The sequence below is a fragment of the Oncorhynchus nerka genome, linkage group LG10, assembly GCF_034236695.1.
Source record: "Oncorhynchus nerka isolate Pitt River linkage group LG10, Oner_Uvic_2.0, whole genome shotgun sequence".
Taxonomy (NCBI): domain Eukaryota; kingdom Metazoa; phylum Chordata; class Actinopteri; order Salmoniformes; family Salmonidae; genus Oncorhynchus; species Oncorhynchus nerka.
Genome location: NC_088405.1, coordinates 32,090,975 through 32,111,992, shown reverse-complemented (window position 1 = coordinate 32,111,992; position 21,018 = coordinate 32,090,975). Strand labels below are relative to the sequence as shown.

At 44.9% G+C, this 21,018-nt stretch overlaps 1 protein-coding gene across 2 annotated transcripts in view; it reads left to right on the top strand.

Annotated features, from left to right (window-relative positions):
- The window catches only part of ttc27 (tetratricopeptide repeat domain 27), a 129,366-nt gene that overhangs the window by 98,029 nt on the left and 10,319 nt on the right, over nt 1-21,018 (top strand). Inside the window, exons 12-17 of one of the 2 annotated variants that reach the window (XM_029669521.2) lie at nt 885-1,007; nt 12,403-12,630; nt 13,824-13,922; nt 14,375-14,427; nt 15,803-15,968; nt 16,132-19,339. In XM_029669521.2, coding sequence (XP_029525381.1) covers nt 885-1,007; nt 12,403-12,630; nt 13,824-13,922; nt 14,375-14,427; nt 15,803-15,968; nt 16,132-16,143 — 681 coding nt within the window. In that variant the 3' untranslated portion in view covers nt 16,144-19,339. Of the gene's footprint in view, nt 1-884; nt 1,008-12,402; nt 12,631-13,823; nt 13,923-14,374; nt 14,428-15,802; nt 15,969-16,131; nt 19,340-21,018 lie in introns of those variants that run through there. The other variant, XM_029669520.2, reaches the window with a different exon arrangement.

Below are 21,018 nucleotides of genomic sequence, written 5' to 3'. Positions count from 1 at the left end.
GGTTAAATCATCCCCCTGCTTTGCATCGATTATATGCAACGCAGGACACGCTATATAAACTAGTAATATCATCAACCATGTGTAGTTAACTAGTGATTATGATTGATTGATTGTTTTTTATAAGCTAAGTTTAATGCTAGCTAGCAAATTACATTGGCTTCTACTACATTCGCGTAACAGGCAGTCTCCTCGTGGAGTGCAATGAGAGGCAGATGGTTAGAGCGTTGGACTAGTTAAGGTAAACAAGGTAAAAATCTGTCATTCTGCCCCTGAACAAGGCAGTTAACCCACCGTTCCTAGGCCGTCGTTGAAAATAAGAATGTGTTCTTAACTGACTTGCCTAATAAAGGTTAAAAAATATATATATATTTTAAAAATTGGCCAAATCGGTGTCCAAAAATACCGATTTCCGATTGTTATGAAAACATGAAAAGGGCCCTAATTATTCGGTAATTGCGATTTATCGGTCGACCTCTATTAAGAACAGTTCAGTAGTAGTAGTAGTAGTAGTAGTAGTAGTAGTATTTTCACAATAATCAGGAGGATGGCTGCAGCTTAAATACTGCTTAACGACATATTTGCACCCTTGAATACAGCAGCTAGGGAAGACCAACTCTCCCAAGCATCCTGTGACAAAAAAGACTTTTATTGATATGAATGTGATAAGGGTCATTACCACCAGAGACAGAGCTGTGATGGTTCGTGGAGTGTATCCATATGCAGTGTTTCCCCCAGGATGTTTTTCAGCGGTGGCAGAACTAGGAGTGGGTTTTCCTGCAGGGGGGTACGGATGGGCTCTTCCTGGGGCATCAACATAATATATTTATTTTTACTGTTTAAATATGAAATGACATCCCATGTCTGAACCTCTCTCACATTTACAGAAACAGCTGGCCACCCTGCTGACAGACCTGGGCTGCACGAGCTCAGCCCTGCTAATCTATGAAAAACTGGAGCTGTGGGAGGATGCTGTGATCTGCCTGGAGAGGATGGGCCAGCATGGCAAGGTACAACACAGCCATTACAACCACCAGAATAATTGTGACTGCCTTTCTCAGGGACAATGCAATATCCATTGCTTTACACAACAGACAAGGTTATTTTCGTAACTAAACATGGGCACCACACAAACACACTCAGAGAAAAGCTCATCTTGCCCACACTGGAAGAACAGTGAATATCGCCGTTATCACCCTATTGCCTAGCTATCTCGCTGTACTCCCTCCACCTCTCCGTCTGTCTGTCTGTGGTGCGCACCTGTTTATGCACTCGTTTGTGTTCTCTGGCGCACCAGCTGTGAGACACATCAGTCCCAGGGAGATCTGGCTCTGTTTCCCTGGTGTTATTATTAACCTGTCTGCCCCCCAGGGCCCCCTGGGAAACACACTTCCAGATAGACAGAAATATGGCGTGTTTGTGTTGGATCACGCTCTCACAGAGCCCCCCCGTCCCTCAGTCAATGTCCTCTTGATGGCGCTGATTGAATGTTCACTTTGGTCTCTTAATGGTGGAACACCAGGAGTTGGAAGTACAGGTCACAAGGGCAGCCAACAGCAACCAATGGCATTGGTTTTAGAGTCTGATTCCCACAGTGCGGCAGAGAATAAAGAATCAAAGATTTGGACGTATGGCAGCTGTTTGTTTTTGTTGGTCCTCCTTTTTGATAGCGGATCGTTTTCCAATTTTTTTGGTGCGGAAATGTCTCAATGTTTACACAGGTGTCTTTTTTCTCGCCCGACCTTCAAGTGATCTCAGTCAGAATTGACTGAGGTAATGAAGCAGAGAAAAAAGGAAGAGCCAGCGGTAAGGCAACCTGCTTTCTCGCTCTCTTGCACCTGTCAGACGATGTTCTGTCAAGTCCTAACAGAAGTGCCACACCAGGCCAAATGGAGAACCCTGTAACACCTTCCGCCATGTTGCTGTGGTTATGAAAGTCATTGATGAAACCGGTGCCAGATTTGCCGCAAACGCTCTGAGGACGTTCTTCCAAACTGTTACACAATGGACATCTGGTTCATTCTTGGTCAGAAGTATTTTCTCTTTCTCTCGATCACCTCTTGTCCTTTCAGTCATTGACCTTTTTAAGTGACATCTCCACATGACTCACAGGGTTCTCGTAAATTCGCCGTAGCATCACCACATCCATCTCTCTGGATCAGCAGAGTTTGACTGGGACAGATTGAGCAGAAATGAGTATTCCACAAGCACACACACCATACTCCCTCCAGGTGGGCAGGGCTGACCCACACTCACACTCACAGTCCCAACCCTGAAGGCGAGGCCTGCGGGCCTTTGTGCTCTGTTATTGACTTACAGCTTCCTTTGTCTTCCAATCTGATTACAGAGGTGCATTGTGGTCAATAAAGTAAGTCCTTCATTCTAAAACTATGCGCTTTGGCCAAAGCCAGCAGTCCATGTAACATGATGAAAAAAATGCTAGGCGATCCATTTGTCTGGAGAAGACGGGTAGATTTCAGCCAGTAGTCTCTGCACTAAACGTGCTGTTCCTGCTCTCGGTGTCTGAATGCTTAATGTGAATGAGCCATAACTTGCCTGCCAAAAAGAAAGAAGCTCAAATGGACAAACAGGAAAGTCTGCCAGTCTTGAGCACATGATATAAGTTTATCCACTAGAGTTTTGAAGCTAATTGTTGTATTACACCAGCTTCTGTGTAAACCTTTCAGCAAATAAACAAGACAAAATATTGAACAAAACTGTTATGGTATAACCCAGTCCAAAATATCCGCGTTTGAAATAAATGTATGGTATTGACAAATGTTTAATGCACCTCTGCGCAAATGGGGCAGTAAATCACATATGAATATCCCGGTACATGTAATTCAGCCCCAGAACCGATTCAGAGAGTATATATTTTTGCATTCACAACATCTGAATGTTATGTGTTTTATTTTCTGTTTTTTATATGTTTGTCGATATGACATTACATCATTACATAACACTAATAACAAAAACATGACACCCAACAAGACAGCACCTTTCAACCATATCTCTGTGGTTGGAATATTAATCGGGAAGTAAATATAAATTAGTAATAATATAAGAAAGTAATAGTACATTTTTTATATATATATATTTTTTAACTGTAAAAAAAAAAAAAAAAATTACACATAACATTTGTTCTAACTTATTCCCTAGCTTTTCACCCGCACGACGGGTCCCTTATATCATTCAAAACGTGTTCCCATGTCATACTACATTTCCCTTTCCTCTCCTGTTATTTTGCTATCATTGATTCATAAGATGCAGTCTCCACGATGAGTTTGAGCCAATCTGTTGATTTCAGACTATCTGCACTCTTCCAGTTACGTAGTAGGAGTCTCCGCAGTCTAGCATGCAGAAAAGGTACCTACTTCACCCTTGCATTTCCAGCATAAGTTGTTTAGTAATAAACCCATTTAATGTAATCTAACATGGGTCCAGTAGTAATCTTGTGTAAATGTACCCATTGTATCCCTGGTACGCCACCCTACATTGGAAATAATATTTTTCCGTACATCCTACTCAGTCACAATTAAGATCCCTTTCCCAAATCAACCTTAAATTCTCACAATGTCCATATTGAGATTATTTTATATAACACTGAAGCGGAGTGTGATATTCCTGGTAACATGAAATGTTGTTCTAACAAGTTTTCATTACTCTGGAGGTTAATACTCATAAGAGACCCCATGCAGCTCCTTAGACCATGCCCAAACCGGATGTGCACTTCACTTGGTTGTCTCTGAATATTTTTTTGTGATATTGCCTCAATAGGCTTAAACCTCTGTCTGAGTCCATCTCAAATGGGAATCGTAATTGCCCCAGTGTCTGACCAATTTGGCTACTTCATATGTTGTATAGTTCTACATTGGGTAATGCTAGTCCTCCTTTATTCCTTGGAGCATATAACTTGTTGACATTTATTCTGTTTTTTTCCTATCCCAAAGATAATCCTTAATTATTTCATTGTACTGCTTAAATAGTAAGGGGGAGATGGTCACAGGGAGCATCATGGACACAATTCAACTGTGGTGCCACAAACATTTTAACAGTATTTATTTTTCCCCATAAAGTAAGATTGAGCAACAACCTATCAAGATTATTTCTTGTTTTGTAGTAGTGGCTACATTAATTTGCATGATTCTGTAGCTCAGTGTTATACCCAGTTATTTAATCCCTGACGGCACCCATTTTAACTGAAATTAAGTAATTGCAACAGGAGGACATACATTGGATACAGGCATAGACTCTGACTTCTGCCAATTTATCTTATAACCAGATACCTATGAGAACATCTCAATTGTGTTCAAAACCAAAGGGATTGATGTGGCCGGTTCCCTAATAAGTAACAATATGTCTTCAGCATATATAAAGAGCTTATGCTCTCTGGCACCTCCCATCACTCCTTTGATTCCTGAATCAGCTCTAATTGCTGCTGCCAAGGGCTCCAAAAATGGAGTAAAAAGGAGAGGTGAGAGGACTGCCCCGCTGGGTTCTCCTCGTCAAATTAAAAAAGGAAGAGAGCATACCATTTGTGAGGGCTGCTGTTCTTGTATTGGAGTATAATACCGTAACTTATTTGATAAATCTATGGCCAAAGCCAAACTTTTCAAGGGTATATGTCAAAAAGCCCCTCTCCACTTGATAAATCTAGGGCCAAAGCCAAACTTTTCAAGGGTATACGTCAAAAGGCTGCACGCCAACCTATCGAATGCCTTCTCTGCATCTAGGGAAAGGGCTGCCACCTGAGTATCTTCTTTTTGACTCAGCCACATGAGGTGACGCAAACGTCTAAGATTCTGTGGAGGTTCTAATTATTATTATTATTTTTTTAAGTTTTTTTTTTTTACAAATCTCACCTTATAATATGAGGTCAAACCTTCTCCAGCCTCATGTCTAATACTTTGGAGAGCAGCTTACAATCATTTTCGATTAAACTGAGTCAGTGGGGGGTCTATCCTTGTTGAGAATGAATTAAATGAGTGCCTTGTTAAATGTGTCAGGTAGCTGCTCCAGTTCCAGAGCTTCTGCCTACACCCGTGTTAATATAAGAGCTAATACGTCAATATTCCTCTTATAATACTCAGCCGGGAAGCTGTCTAATCCTGGTGACTTCCCAGACTTCATTGAGGTGATGGTTGTTCTTATCTCAGATTATAGTATAGGAGTGTCCAAATCCTTTATTTGATCTGGGGACAACCCCGGAAGCTTTATTTTTGAAAAAATGGCATTCAATTTAGCTGGGTGTAAGTTACATTCAGACTTGTAAAGAGTCAAATAAAAGTCACAAAACACATTGTTATTATCTTTTGTACCAGTCAGTACCTCCCCACTTCCATGTTTGTAATAGCTGGTATTACAAAACTGGCATCTGTTTGTTTCAATTGTCTAGCCAATAATTTACCTGTTTTTTTTCACCACTTTCAAACATATTCAGCCTTTTTGTTATAGATCTCATGTAATTGAAACTTCAGACTACAGACTTGTTTCAACAGTGACTTTTTCCGTCTCTTTAATTTGATAGAGAAAGAGTTGAAAAACTAGTCTATCTTCCCTTTTCTTTCTACTGGTTTGTGCTATTATTTTTCCTTTAACATAAGATTTAGAGGCCTCCCACACTACTCAATTTATCAGTGGAACCAATGTTTGTAATGGGAAAAAAACTTGAGGTCTTCATTGAGGGAAAGATGAAATGTTTTGTCTTGGAATAAGGACGTATTCATCCTAAATCGAATGCGTTTCTTAGCCATATCAGCCTAAACTGCTATACATAATTCCACTATTGCGTGGCCAGTCAAAGCAATAACCCCTATTTTACAATCAATCGCCTCTTTAGTCATGCTCTTGGATATTAGGAAGTAATCTATCCTGGAATTAGATTTATGGTTGTGAATAAAAACGTATATTCCTTCTCTCTTGGATCGACAAGTCTCCATATCTACCAGACCCAGATCCCTCATTAATTAATGGGTGTATCACTGCTCTGTCCTTTTGTACAGTTTTAGAATAAGTCGTTTTATCAAGAATACTGAAGCAGAAATTAAAGTAAAGGGGAAAACAAGTTCTATGAACCCATATAAAATCATATCGATTCAAATATTTTCAAGGTTGTTAGTTCCATCTACTTAATTTACCGACATTTTTGCTTGAGGGTAGTTTTGACCAGGCAACTTGAATACAGTCACTGTAGCCAACCGGCTAGACCCCGAGTGACAAAAATAGCATTGTAGCTATACAGTCTGAAATAGCTAAATACTGTAGCTATTAGTTTGCAGAATTGTCATTTCAGTGTCTTTGCGATAGTGTGTCACAAACACTGTCCCATAGTGAACTCACTGGCCAATATAGCTATGCCATCCATGCCCTTATTTCTGGTCCTCTGAGTTTTGCTTGAGGAAGCTCAGTCTTGCCCCCTTCCATGTAATGTGTAGCACAGCAGGGTAGGCGAGTGTAAAACGTACATCCAACTCATGCAGCTTCTTCCTTGTTTAAAAAAAACAACAACTTTATTTATACATTTTCAGATATAACAAAAAACAGTAACCCCAACCCCTCGTGCTCCCATCCATGCATCCATCCCCTCCAAACCACCCACCCACCAACCCATCTATAAAAGTAAGTTAAATAGGAAATAAAAACAGAAACAAACAGTAATAGAAACAAAAACAATGGGGGGAAAAGTTGAATAAAAATTCTTACTAGCACAAATGGCCACTAGAACAGACATGACTGTGTCATGACGTTGGCCTGGGGATAGGTTTATGACCGTCATAAATGCCTCTTCCCACCCATGCGGTGGTACTTAATGAATGTCAGTTCGGTTGACATCTGAGACATTCTCATCAATGATAAGATGACATAAACTCTATAGTAGAAGGTCTACACATCAGAGTTATCGGATTCACATGGAATTGTTGTTCAATTTAAATGTTTGAATATGAAATTATTCGTGATGGGATGAAATGTGATTTTAGCTTCTGAAATGTGAGAATTGGGTTTTCATAAGGTTCGGGCTCTTATCAATCAGTGGCCCGCCCCTATGAAGAGTCATGGGTTATAAAACTTTTCAGACACACCCTTCTCGCTCCACTTGATGACAATATAACCTGTTTCGAGGATGTGAGGACGACGGTCCAATGTCAGAATGGTTCAGATAATAACTACAGAACGAAGCCAACATCAGCGTGAGCTTTGGTTGCGAATGGTATGAACTTTGAACTCTTATTCACTACAGAAGTGATACCTCCTAGCCATTGAGTTAGCAACAGTAGCAGCAAACGCAGGTTAGGAAGGAACAGACAGAGTATCCCTTCTATCACACAACAACGTTACTACAACGTATCCAATTGACACCAGAGCCATTCTTTAAAGGACTCGATTTGGCAACACGGCCTTCCATCTACCACCAACCTACCGAAACGCAGCTCAGAGTAAATATTTATTGCATTTTCAACGTCATGCTTGCTGAAGAAGTGCTAGCAACAGAGCTAGTCCTGTTAGCCATTGCGCTGAATTCAACACAGACTTTGCTGCGAAACTTCAATTAAACTACGAAAATAAATTTTCCCCTCAAGCAATTATACTAAATGGTCTATTCTATCAAACTTAGAAGAAATTGGGAGGGTTTTATCTGGAGGCTCCTTTCAGACAACCACCTTGCTTCGCAGAATCACGTGATTCCCATTGTTCAGTGTTTCAAAAATATTCCAAGCCTGATTGGATTCCCTTTGATGTGCAATTGCACTGTGGAAAATTACTCTCCCCTCACAAAATTCATGGCTCCCGAAATTCATGGATCTCACGATTCATGGCTCCCACTGTAAGACAGGGCCCATTTACACCAGCAACAGATCTAGCCAAAGGGTGATTCCTCTCTACCCTTAAACAAGGATTCAAAGAACTCCATATTTAATTTTCCCAACACAATAAGGGTGTTTCTCTACCTCTCCTCCCGATCTCACTCACTTTCTTTATGGAGGAGCACACTGGGGTTTCTAAAGGGTGGCCATGCTCCGAGGTTATTCACAATCACCCTTTTCCATTTCCCCAGAAGATCTACTGAAGTACTACTTTAGATTCGAGTCATTCTCCAGTGAGAAGCACACAGTCTGTCTTATTGCCTTGCAAGAGCATGTCAAGGACAATATCATAAGAGTTTTCTAATCAGTTCATTATTTTCCAGCAGTCGGCTGTAGGTGTGCCCAGTTGTTCTTGTGAATGTAAACTCCCTAACATGCATTTTTCATGGTAATATATTTGACCATTCTTTCAGGGAAAGTCTTTCCTGGGTGTGCAGCACCCTTCCAAATAACTGAACGGCGGCAACTACAGGATTAAATGCAGTACATATAGCTGTAAAAGACTTGTTGAAGGCCAGAACTTGGAAGGGATCAGGATCCAGCAGCAGCGATTGGTGTGTGTGTGTGTGTGGTCTGGAAAAGGCCATGGCAGCCCAGTTCTTTGTTTTGATCCGCAGCACTAGTGTGTGATGTGCTAGCAATTTGTAACCCTGAAGAACAATTTTGATATTTGAAGGAAAATCCAATGGAAATGGTTTTATAATGGGCTGTAAATTGTTGGCTAACTCCCTCCAGTAGAGGAAAAATGGTTTAATTCTAATGTGGATGCACATGTCCTCTAAGATGAGTTTGTCCGACATTATATTCTACTATAGTATGTGTGGTCAGAGTAAATACAAATATGTGAAATATGAGTGGAAGAGATTACCAACATAATCGGATAACAGCCATAGTCATTATGATATTTATACTCTGGTTAAATTATTGGAAAAGAAAAGCTGAGAGAGACTACTTACTGATAATATACAGTACCAGTCAGAAGTTGACACCTACTCATTCAAGGTAATTTTTTATTTTTATTTTATTTCATTAGAGTTACCGTAATTGCTGGACTATTAAGCGCACCTGAATATAAACCTGAATAAACCACTGAATTATTAAAAAATATGTATTTTGTACATAAATACGCCGCACATGTCTATAAGCCACAGGTGCCTACCGGTACATTGAAACAAATGAACTTGGTCACTATCTTCCTCCTCCTGTGCACTGAAACCACTGAAGTCATCTCCTTCGGTGTCAGAGATGAATAGCCTCAGAATTGCTTCATCCGATGTTGGATCGTTTTCATTGTCGCTCTCGTCACTTTCATCCGGAGGCAAATACCCCGCTGAGCTCATGCTGCCCCTTCAACACGCAGCAGTCCAGCCTTTCGAAACCCGTTGATGATAGTGGATTTTTTGACAATGCTCCACGCTGTCAGGACCCACTGACAGACTTGACCATAAGTTGCTCTTCGCATGCAGCCCGTTTTAGTGAAGGATTTCTCCCCACTTGTCTTCCAAGACTCCCACTGAACAAGGAGCGCCACCTTAAATGCACGATTTACACTGATGTCGAGTGGCTGCAAATACTTTGGGCCATCTGCTTTTCTTCCCTCTGAAAGCCTTTGTCTTTTTGCACTGAGTCAGTTCCTCACGCTGCTGTTTCCAACGTCTTATCATCGACTCATTAAGGCCAAGTTCCCGTGCAGCAGCTCTTTCCTTTTCCAACAGCCAGATCGATCGCCTTCAACTTGAAAGCTGCATCATATGCATTTCTCTGTGTCTTTGCCATGATGAGGGTGACAAAATTACTACCGTAATCAGAATGATGGGAAGTTTGAGCGCGCTCGATTTTACGTCACATTATGTGACTGTGCTCAGTTTTTTGGCGGCATGAATCTTGTGAAAGCGGGAAAAATCGATAAATTAGCCCCGTCATTGTATAAACCGTGAGGTTCAACGCGTGGGTATAAAGTAGCGGCTTATAGTCCAGCAATTACGGTACCAACCTTAGAAATTGCAGCCCAAATAAATGCTTCGCAGAATTCAAGGAGCAGACACATCTCAACATCAACTGTTCAGAGGAGACTGTGAATTAGACCTTCATGGTCAAATTGCTGCAAAGAAATCACTACTAAAGGACACAAATAAGAAGATTAGCTTGGGCCAAGAAACACAAGCAATGGACATTAGACCAGTGGAAATCTGTTCTTTGTTCTGATGAGTCCAAATGTGAGATTCTTGGTTCCAAACGCTGTGACTTTGTGAGACGCTTAGTAGGTGAACGGATGATCTCCGCATATGTGGTTCCCACCATGAAGCATGGAGAAGGTGGTATGATGGTGTGGGGGGGGGGCTTTGCTGGTGACAGTGTCTGTGATTTATTTCAAATTCAAGGCACACATAACCAGCATGGCTACCACAGCATTCTGCAGTGATACGCCATCCCGTCTGGTTTGCGCTTAGTGGACTATCATTTGATTTTCAACAGGACAATGACCCAACACCTCCAGGCTGTGTAAGGGCTATTTGACCAAGGAGTGATGGAGTGCTGCATCAGGTGACCTGGCCTCCACAATCCCCGACCTCAACCCAATTGAGATGGTTTGGGATGAGTTGGACTGCAGAGTGAAGGAAAAGCATCCAACAAGTGCTTAGCATATGTGGGAACTCCTTCAAGACTGTTGGAAAAGCATTCCAGGTGAAGCTGGTTGAGAGAAACCTTTGCACACTCTTGGCAGTCATCAAGGCAAAGGGTGGGTACTTTGAAGAATCTCAAATAAATAGTATATTTTGATGATTTATTTTTACACTTTTTTGGTTACTTCATGATTCCATATGTGTTATTTCATAGTTGTGATGTCTTCACTATTATTCTACAATGTAGAAAATGGTAAAATAAAGAAAGTCTTGAATGAGTACATGTGTCCAAGCTTTTGACTGGTACTGTATGTAGGTCTCCTGTAATTTTCTGTCATTGATAGTTGCTGAACTCCCCTCACTGTTCTGTGGTACCATTCTCCTATTCTCAACCCAATCTGTTATTTGCGATATTGCAGAGGTCCATGCTTCTACTATTCAAGCTGATACGAAAAACACGTTTTGTTCGAACAAATATTCCTTTGCCAGCCGTATTGTTTTTACATTGTAATTCCATGTGTTGGAGTTGAGTTCAGGGTCTTGTGGTCTGATGAGTGGTGTGGTAGAGATGGCTATGGTTACAAGCTGCTCCATGGGGGCCCAGTGTGTGCCAGTGGACTTGGCCCAGATTCAGCCTTCAGAATGGGATCCAGTAAAAGAAACCAATGAAAACCCAGAAACCCTTGTGCCCAAAAACACTCAGACTGTGGGTAGATTGGCACATGAACAAAGCAGCATCTTAAAGTGAGGGGAAACCTGATCATTATTTTTCAAATAAATCCGTTTTTACATTTTATTTATTAGTCAGCTGGCAGCTGAGGGGGAGACTGGCAAGTGGGGCAACAGTAGGAAGTGTGACCATTGGGATTGACCCCTGGTCTCCATTGGGGAGCAGTATGTGCCTGGCCATGGGGATTGAACCCTGGTCTCCGCTGGGGAGCAGTATGTGCCTTGCCATGGGGATTGAACCCTGGTCTCCGCTGGGGAGCTGGGTGCCTTGCAGTATGTTGAACCCTGGTCTCCGCTGGGGAGCAGTATGTGCCTGGCCATGGGGATTGAACCCTGGTCTCCATTTGGGAGCAATATGTGACTGGCCATGGGGATTGACCCCTGGTTTCCACTGGGGAGCAGTATGTGCCTGGCCATGGGGATTGAACCCTGGTCTCCATTTGGGAGCAATATGTGCCTGGCCATGGGGATTGAACCCTGGTCTCCGCTGGGGAGCAGTATGTGCCTGGCCATGGGGATTGAACCCTGGTCTCCGCTGGGGAGCAGTATGTGCCTGGCCATGGGGATTGAACCCTGGTCTCCGCTGGGGAGCAGTATGTGCCTGGCCATGGGGATTGAACCCTGGTCTCCGCTGGGGAGCAGTATGTGCCTGGCCATGGGGATTGAACCCTGGTCTCCATTTGGGATCAATATGTGACTGGCCATGGGGATTGAACCCTGGTCTCCGCTGGGGAGCAGCGAGCAATGAGCATTACTGTTACACCACAGGCACTTCACAACCTGATCGTTATTCTACACACAGCTGTGTAGAAGGAGGGGATACAGTACTCAAATCAGCTCTTTTTAGGGGTTTAGTGTCTGTTGGCTTTTATTCTGGCCATGCTTGAGAACATCATGTAGTTGAGGCTACAGTAGAAGTACCCCCAGTTTCAATATCTTGATTGAGCTTCCTTCCCCAGTGAATGGATTGTGGCAGTCCCAGACCAAATCAAAGCCTGATTATTGTTAGCAGGGAATATTAAGTGTCTTGGCTCTGAGGGTTGTCAGGAACCAAGACATTTTAACTACCCACCACCACCTCTGTTGCCCTCTTTTCTCATCCCCTTTCTTCCCCTCATTACCAATTCTTCCTGTATTTTTGTGCTTCTCTCTCTCCCTCCCCCTTCCCCCTGTTTTTCTCCCTCCCCCAGGCAGAGGAGATCCTGCGTAGGGAGTTGGAGAAAAAGGAGACCCCCAGTCTGTACTGCCTGCTGGGGGACGTGCTGCGGGACCAGCAGTACTACGACCAGGCCTGGGAGCTGTCGAACCATCGCAGCGCCCGCGCCATGCGCTCCAAGGCCCTGCTGCACCTCCGGGCCAAGAACTTCCAGCAGTGTGTGGAGTGCTTCGAGAAGTCACTCCGCATCAACACCATGCAGGTAAACTAACCCCTGAAATGGCTAGCTTTGGGTAGGATATTGAAACATTAAGGGCTAGCAGGTAGAACTCACAGGGTAAAACTTAACTACCTGACCAACTAATATGACTCATTTGTTATTGAATAGATTATAGAATAGATGAAATAATTGATTAACTTCAAAGTGTAGTAGGTTAGCACCAAGCACAGTAGAGCTGGAATTAATCTGTGCCTTTGCCCCCATTCACCCACCCACACACACTTTCCCATTTCCCCAAGGAAGTAGTGTTGGGGCAGTTGTGTCTGGGACCTGTCCTGTTGGCTCCCAGCACACAGAGGGCAGCCAACTCACCCTATAACCACTCCTCTGGAAAGCAGAGTGGAGAGGGAGATGTAAGGGTGAAGAGGAGAAAAAACTAGTCTGTTTCGCCCAGGGGAACAGAGAAAAGGGAAATGATTTCCTGTTTTCCTTCCCTTTTCTGCCCTTTGTCCATATTTAATTCAGCAGGTCAGCCAGCAATAGGATGTTTTAATTTAGCTTGTTCTGCCATAATGACCTTCACCCTCCATTTTTCAAGGAGTTGTTGAAGTATTGTCAATGAGATATGAGGGCTCCTGTAAACGATCGCTCCAGCAGCTACATCTTTGGGGAATGAAGATAAACAGAATAGAGGGGTATATTCCTCAGTTTCCCACCTCCCTCTGATATGAGCCATGAGATGTTGTAGTGTGCTGTGGTGAGAGGGGAAAGACACAAGAAAGTGGGGGGAGAAAGGGAAATGGAGGGGGGAAGAGTGAGAAAATCCGGGGACTGATGCTACAGCTGATTTTAACAGACGGACGGGGCCTGCCTGTCAGTCACAGAGCGGGGCCTCCCGCAGCCTGCCTGACAGGTGGGCTTTCCTCCAAATCAAACACAGGCACAGGAGGGCTGCAACATTAGCCAACATGGCATTTGCGTTTCTTTTTTCCCCCACGTGTGTCCAGTGTGACACCTGCCAGTCAGCGTGGCAGGGATGGTTTGAAAGCAGGACTGAGAAAGTGTGGCAGGCTCAGCACATTGTTAGTTTATACCGTGGATCAAGGATGTGAGTTAGCACTGAGATAATATAGAATTCTCACCAAGAATAGATAAGACTATAAATGATATTCCACTCAACATTTCACAGTTTAGTATTCCTGAACTCACTGCTCATGTTTGTCTTGTTTCTACAGCTTGGGGTGTGGTTCTCCCTGGGCTGTGCCTACTTTGCCCTGGAGGGCTATGAGGGTGCTGCCAAGGCCTTCCAGAGGTGTGTGGGACTGGAGCCAGATGTAAGTGCATTACTACACCACCTTACAGTGTCGGGCATCATCGCATAGGAGGGCAGAGTCAATCACATGAATGCACAGTGGGACCATCACAATACCATTCATCTCTCGTTTTGTCATTCCCTCTACCCCCCCTTCTCTTTTTCCATTACTCTCACAAATACACACATTCCCACACAAACACACACCCACACACACAAACACACTTTGACAAACGGAAAACACTCCCTTCCCATAACCCGAGCTATAACACTCTTGTCCTCCAGCAGTCTTTCCAATTCAACTTAATGACCCATACGGCACCCGTGTGCCTACTGCATTGAGCGGGTATGTGCTCATGTAGCACTCAGCAGAACATATTTAGGCTCGGGGGGAGTCAGTCTTCTGCCACCGCTTCTTAACAACCCTGTGCTTACTTGTGTGTGAGCTGTACATCTTCATTTTTCCTCCTTCAGAACGCAGAGGCGTGGAACAACCTCTCCACGGCCTACATCCGCCTGAGACAGAAGTGAGTACTGTATAGTCCCTCCATCTGGACCATTAACCTGTCAATGATTGAACAGAGTTAGGACTCTGGAAGATATACAGTTCAGGTCATAAGTATTTCAGTTGACAGGCTCAATGTTTGAATGTCTCCTTGTTTTGAATTGAAGGTCCCTCAGTCGAGAGCCTTCTCTCCACAGCTCACACACAATTGACTGGACTGAGATTAGTTTTAGGGTGGTTTTGGAGGCTCAGCGGGGCCTTGAAGAACCGTGGTTCTCACTCACCCGCCCATCCATCCACCCACCACCTTAATGTTCTCTCTCAGCCCTGATATCCCTGAGGTTCTCCGGCCACTTCCCCTACCGATCCAGGACCTGTCACTCTCACAGAGAGAGGGACTCGCACTGCCAGCCAGGAGGCATCCATTCAGCCTGACAGTATTGATTTTTGGCTGGAGAGAGGTATCAAAGAGTAGCACTGATTTACACGCCAATGAAACAGATTGATGTTACAATGCTTTTTTTCACCCCACTCCAACTCCTCTAGTCATTGGTTGGGTCACGTAACGGACCTCGATGCTTTTCAATTACTTTAAAAACTCACTAGGCAGTCGTGATGGGAAAGATAACATCTCAGCACCCTCCTGATTTTACCACAGGACCTAGGTGAACCCCAGCTGACCATGAGGCTGGCATCAGACAGATTTGTTAGGCTCAACTCAATTAGGACATTCCCACCACTGCAAGATGGGCAGGTTCTCTTATTTCCCCTGAAAACCACAATCTCTTCCTGGCAGAACTCTGTCTGGGAACTAGGAAGCTCCACGGTTTCTTTATGGGGAAACCTTCCCCCTCAGCCCCTGATCAAATCAGCCCTGTGCTTTCAGGCCTGAAATTAAAAAGCGGGGAGACTTCTACCTGGTTAGCGCCGCTGCTAAATCAGCTGAAGTGGCTCTGTTAAAGAGCCTGTGGTGTGTGTGTGTGTGAGTTCCGGTGGATCAGAGAGAGAGTATCAGGGCGGTTGTCACGGTGAACTGCTAACTTATGTAGCCTACGTCTCACTGAGATGTCAGACACAGGGGGCAGGCAGGCAGCCATGTCAGTCAGGCTTGGCTATGGTCCACCTCTGGACAGCTGCTGAGTTACAGAGATACAGGCACCTCACCTGAAATAGTGACTCATTACTGAACTGTAGAAATGACTGGTAGGACCAAATCCTGACTTATGTAACTCAAATTTGCACATTGACGGTCATGCATGTTTGTGTGCATCTCAATTTAGTTCTCATCCCGTAAGACTTTGTAAGCTGCCCCTGGAGAAATGGTGAGCACCAGCCATGTAAAAGTACTTTCCATGGCACCACTAATTCCAGCGCCTGTCTGTCCCACTGTCTGTCAGGACAAAGGCTTTCCGCACCCTGCAGGAGGCTCTGAAGTGTAACTACGAACACTGGCAGATCTGGGAGAACTTCATTGCCGTTTGCACCGATGTGGGAGAGTTCGCAGAGGCCATCAAGGCCTACCATCGCCTTATGGACCTGAGGGACAAATTCAAGGATGTGCAGGTAAAGATAGTGCCCACATGCACTGATCTAGGATCAATTTACCATATCCTAAAATCAGAACCGTAGCCATTTAGGGGAAATGCTAAACTGACCTTAGGTTAGTGTCGAGGGGACACTTACCCTTACATGGTTTAGAAAAGAACAGCTTTTCCCTTGTTTACAGGATTATTTCTAAAATGGAAACATGCTGTGCTACAGTAACCCAGCTACCTTTCCGTCCACACGGGTTCCTGTCACAGATAAGTCCCATGTCATAGCTTGTTCACATCTAGGAGCAGTACGTGTAAAGCACCCAAGGATTTGAATACGCCCGGCTCCATATGCCACCAGGAGCCTTTAATGGCACCATACGCCTCTCATCTGCTCGTTCCACGGCGCTGCCCCACTAACAACCAGTCGTTAACAGCACCCACGTCTCCCGTAAGGAGAGGAGCCTGGGTAGGCTTTCTCAGCCGTGTGAGATTCCGTCTCCACATGTTCCAGGGCACAGAAGGGTCCACTCCACACTCGCCCTCTCTTAGCTCCATCACAGAGCCCAGGGCCTTCCAGAGGGTGACCCCCTTGGGAATGAAGAATATATACAAGAGGTTGCAGTCTGTTTGAGCAGAGCCCTCTGCCACCGCCACCTGCTACCACCTCTTTAATACTGAAACCACTTGGGTCAGAGAGCTCGCCTAAAGGAGACCTGAACATTCTGGGCCTCTATGACAACACACCACTTGACCACCAGTCTATCATTTTGCTGCGGCTCTTATCACGATTTCTAATGGAATGTCAGGTGTCTATTGCAGTGGGATCCACAGACCTTTGAGGACCCTACTGACATTCTCTGAAGATGTCCCTGCAATATATCCACGGCAATAGTTATACACTGCCTGCTAGGCTTATCAAGCACTTTCATTTGGTTTCATTAGAAAAAATCTACATGAAAAATCTGAGAATCATCGCTGGCTAATTGGAAACCCACCAACGCTTACTAAATAGAAAATTAACTGTCGACTTTGAATAAACGAGTCCAAACATAGCTACTGAGCAAAACGGCAATATACTGTATAAGTCCTGAGCCCCAGAATACATACAGAGCAATTAACTTTAAAGAAGATGTTCCAGCACGGGTGTAAAAGCTCTGAATAACCGAGCTTTAGGTGTCTGGAGGTTGGGTGCTCCTGGGGGTCCGGTCATAATCCCCAGCCCTCGCCTCGTCCCGCGCCACCACTGTGGCGCCACTTAACATGCACAGCCCTGGTTGGATATGTTTCATTGCCTTTTCTAATTAGCTTGGCAAAGTCAGTGGGGGTTTGATCAAAATGTGTTTTCCTTTCCTTCCCTCCCTGTCGTTATTGCTCTTCTCTCTCTCTCAATGGATTCATTTTTATCTTGGCAAGATGCTAGCGCCTCATCAATTAGGATTGGAGATGTAAACGCACAAGTTGAAAAGGTCGCAACCAGCCACCCGCTGCTGTAAAATATATGTCCCTGTAATTGGGATGTGGATTCACATTCTTTAACTCTGTTCCCCAACAGTCTTCTCTCTTTTTCTCCTTCTGCACTTTACTCTGTGTTGTGTGGGAAGGATTGGTCAGTTCCTCAGGCTCCATCTTATTTGGCCTTTGAGCATCAAATGAAAAGATGTTCCCATCGGGTTTATGAGTCCTTAATGTGGTCGTCTGATATAACAGCCTGTGGCACTATTTTAGTTGCCGACATTGAAGTCCCCATCCGTTTCTTCTACCTGCCCCCTCCCCATCCCTCCTTCACCAAATGTATCATTGATGTAGCACTGTTTCACTTAAAAGCACTTGTATTTGAAGAGAGTATTTGCAATTATTTGGCATGCCTGACTCGCGTCTTTGAATTGTATTTTGAATTGTGTGACAAGGCGACAGTTAACATCATACTTACTTCATCAAATCTATTCCTGTAAGTGCTTGTTTTGTCATCAACTTACCTTCCTTTCCTCTCCCTCTCTTTAATTCCATATTGTTTGTTTTCTGAGACTGTTTTTAGTTTATACAGTACTGCATGGCTGAGGGGGAGAGTACTTTACAACTGTACTCCTTATGGGCCAGGATGCATTCCTCTTCTATGGAATGTTGAGAAGCAACTAGAGTGGAATTAGTGACTTATGAGGACCTCTGTCACATGCCCCTCCATATTCTCCGTATCCAGTGTATCCTAGTGATGAATTGTGGGTTATGATGGACACACACACTCACACATTCCTTTGAGACAGAAAATAATGATTTCCCTCGTAAAAAGAAGAGAAGAAAATGGATCAAATCTCTCGTTACTCGGCTTACATCAAACCTTTACTCCGTTTTCCATCCTGCTCTCTCTCTGTGGGAGGATATGACTTTTCCTCTTCATTTCACACTATAACCGGATACAGCAGGAATCTGGGAGAGTGATCTGTTCAATTTCCGCTTTAACTTGAATCAAAAAGTCCCATTTAGGGATTTAATTTGATACACATTTGATACACATTTTCATCGTCGACAGTCCGATCTGAAGAATCTTGTCTGAGACCTTCTAGGCTGAAATTACCTTCAGACGCTGAGGTGCCCCAGTGGCAGAAGAGAGCTATCAATCAACATTAACACTCATTTACCCAGCACCTCCCCTCCCCTGATTTCCCACAGACTTCCTCCAGCTACTGTACCAGTAGAACAGATAACTGATAGGTCGGACCAACCCCTTCTCAGAGCCAGTAGGCAGAGGGCCTCTGCTATTACCCACACAATCCCCATCTCACATACACACAACCCCCATCTCACATACACACCACCCCCATCTCACATACACACAGATTATTATTATGAAATGTTTTATCCGGTATGAAGACAGAGTATCTTTCTTTGGACCACACACAAACACCGACCGGCATCTTATCTGAGGGTCCGGAGAGGAGTGTGTGTGTAGCAAGATACTTGCTGCACCGGTATGGTATGGTATTTGTTCCAGCACCTGAGAACGTTGAGTGGTAGACTTAAACTGTGAAAACCAGGGGCACACTAAAGAGCATCTATAGACAAGTAGTTTGTTACATGCAAATGGTGAGAAGGGAAACTAATTTAAATCCGAACTCCCGTGGAACTGCACTTGGGGGACTGTAAAAAAGGGTGAGGTAGAAAGAGCGATATAGTGAAAGGAGAAGGGAGAGACACTCCCGGATTCCCTAGAGACGGCTGTTGTTTTAAGGGCTGAGACGACCGCCAGTTGGGAGGATTCATCCTCGCCTTACCTACTGTCCTGCAGTACATTTACATTTACATTTAAGTCATTTAGCAGACGCTCTTATCCAGAGCGACTTACAAATTGGTGCATTCACCTTATGACATCCAGTGGAACAGTAGTGCATCTAAATCTTTTAAGGGGGGTGAGAGGGATTACTTTATCCTATCCTAGGTATTCCTTAAAGAGGTGGGGTTTCAGGTGTCTCCGGAAGGTGGTGATTGACTCCGCTGTCCTGGCGTCGTGAGGGAGTTTGTTCCACCATTGGGGGGCCAGAGCAGCGAACAGTTTTGACTGGGCTGAGCGGGAACTGTACTTCCTCAGTGGTAGGGAGGCGAGCAGGCCAGAGGTGGATGAACGCAGTGCCCTTGTTTGGGTGTAGGGCCTGATCAGAGCCTGGAGGTACTGAGGTGCCGTTCCCCTCACAGCTCCGTAGGCAAGCACCATGGTCTTGTAGTGGATGCGAGCTTCAACTGGAAGCCAGTGGAGAGAGCGGAGGAGCGGGGTGACGTGAGAGAACTTGGGAAGGTTGAACACCAGACGGGCTGCGGCGTTCTGGATGAGTTGTAGGGGTTTAATGGCACAGGCAGGGAGCCCAGCCAACAGCGAGTTGCAGTAATCCAGACGGGAGATGACAAGTGCCTGGATTAGGACCTGCGCCGCTTCCTGTGTGAGGCAGGGTCGTACTCTGCGGATGTTGTAGAGCATGAACCTACAGGAACGGGCCACCGCCTTGATGTTAGTTGAGAACGACAGGGTGTTGTCCAGGATCACGCCAAGGTTCTTAGCGCTCTGGGAGGAGGACACAATGGAGTTGTCAACCGTGATGGCGAGATCATGGAACGGGCAGTCCTTCCCGGGAGGAAGAGCAGCTCCGTCTTGCCGAGGTTCAGCTTGAGGTGGTGATCCGTCATCCACACTGATATGTCTGCCAGACATGCAGAGATGCGATTCGCCACCTGATCATCAGAAGGGGGAAAGGAGAAGATTAATTGTGTGTCGTCTGCATAGCAATGATAGGAGAGACCATGTGAGGTTATGACAGAGCCAAGTGACTTGGTGTATAGCGAGAATAGGAGAGGGCCTAGAACAGAGCCCTGGGGGACACCAGTGGTGAGAGCGCGTGGTGTGGAGACGGATTCTCGCCACGCCACCTGGTAGGAGCGACCTGTCAGGTAGGACGCAATCCAAGCGTGGGCCGCGCCGGAGATGCCCAACTCGGAGAGGGTGGAGAGGAGGATCTGATGGTTCACAGTATCGAAGGCAGCCGATAGGTCTAGAAGGATGAGAGCAGAGGAGAGAGAGTTAGCTTTAGCAGTGCGGAGCGCCTCCGTGATACAGAGAAGAGCAGTCTCAGTTGAATGACTAGTCTTGAAACCTGACTGATTTGGATCAAGAAGGTCATTCTGAGAGAGATAGCGGGAGAGCTGGCCAAGGACGGCACGTTCAAGAGTTTTGGAGAGAAAAGAAAGAAGGGATACTGGTCTGTAGTTGTTGACATCGGAGGGATCGAGTGTAGGTTTTTTCAGAAGGGGTGCAACTCTCGCTCTCTTGAAGACGGAAGGGACGTAGCCAGCGGTCAGGGATGAGTTGATGAGCGAGGTGAGGTAAGGGAGAAGGTCTCCGGAAATGGTCTGGAGAAGAGAGGAGGGGATAGGGTCAAGCGGGCAGGTTGTTGGGCGGCCGGCCGTCACAAGACGCAAGATTTCATCTGGAGAGAGGGGGAGAAAGAGGTCAGAGCACAGGGTAGGGCAGTGTGAGCAGAACCAGCGGTGTCGTTTGACTTAGCAAACGAGGATCGGATGTCGTCGACCTTCTT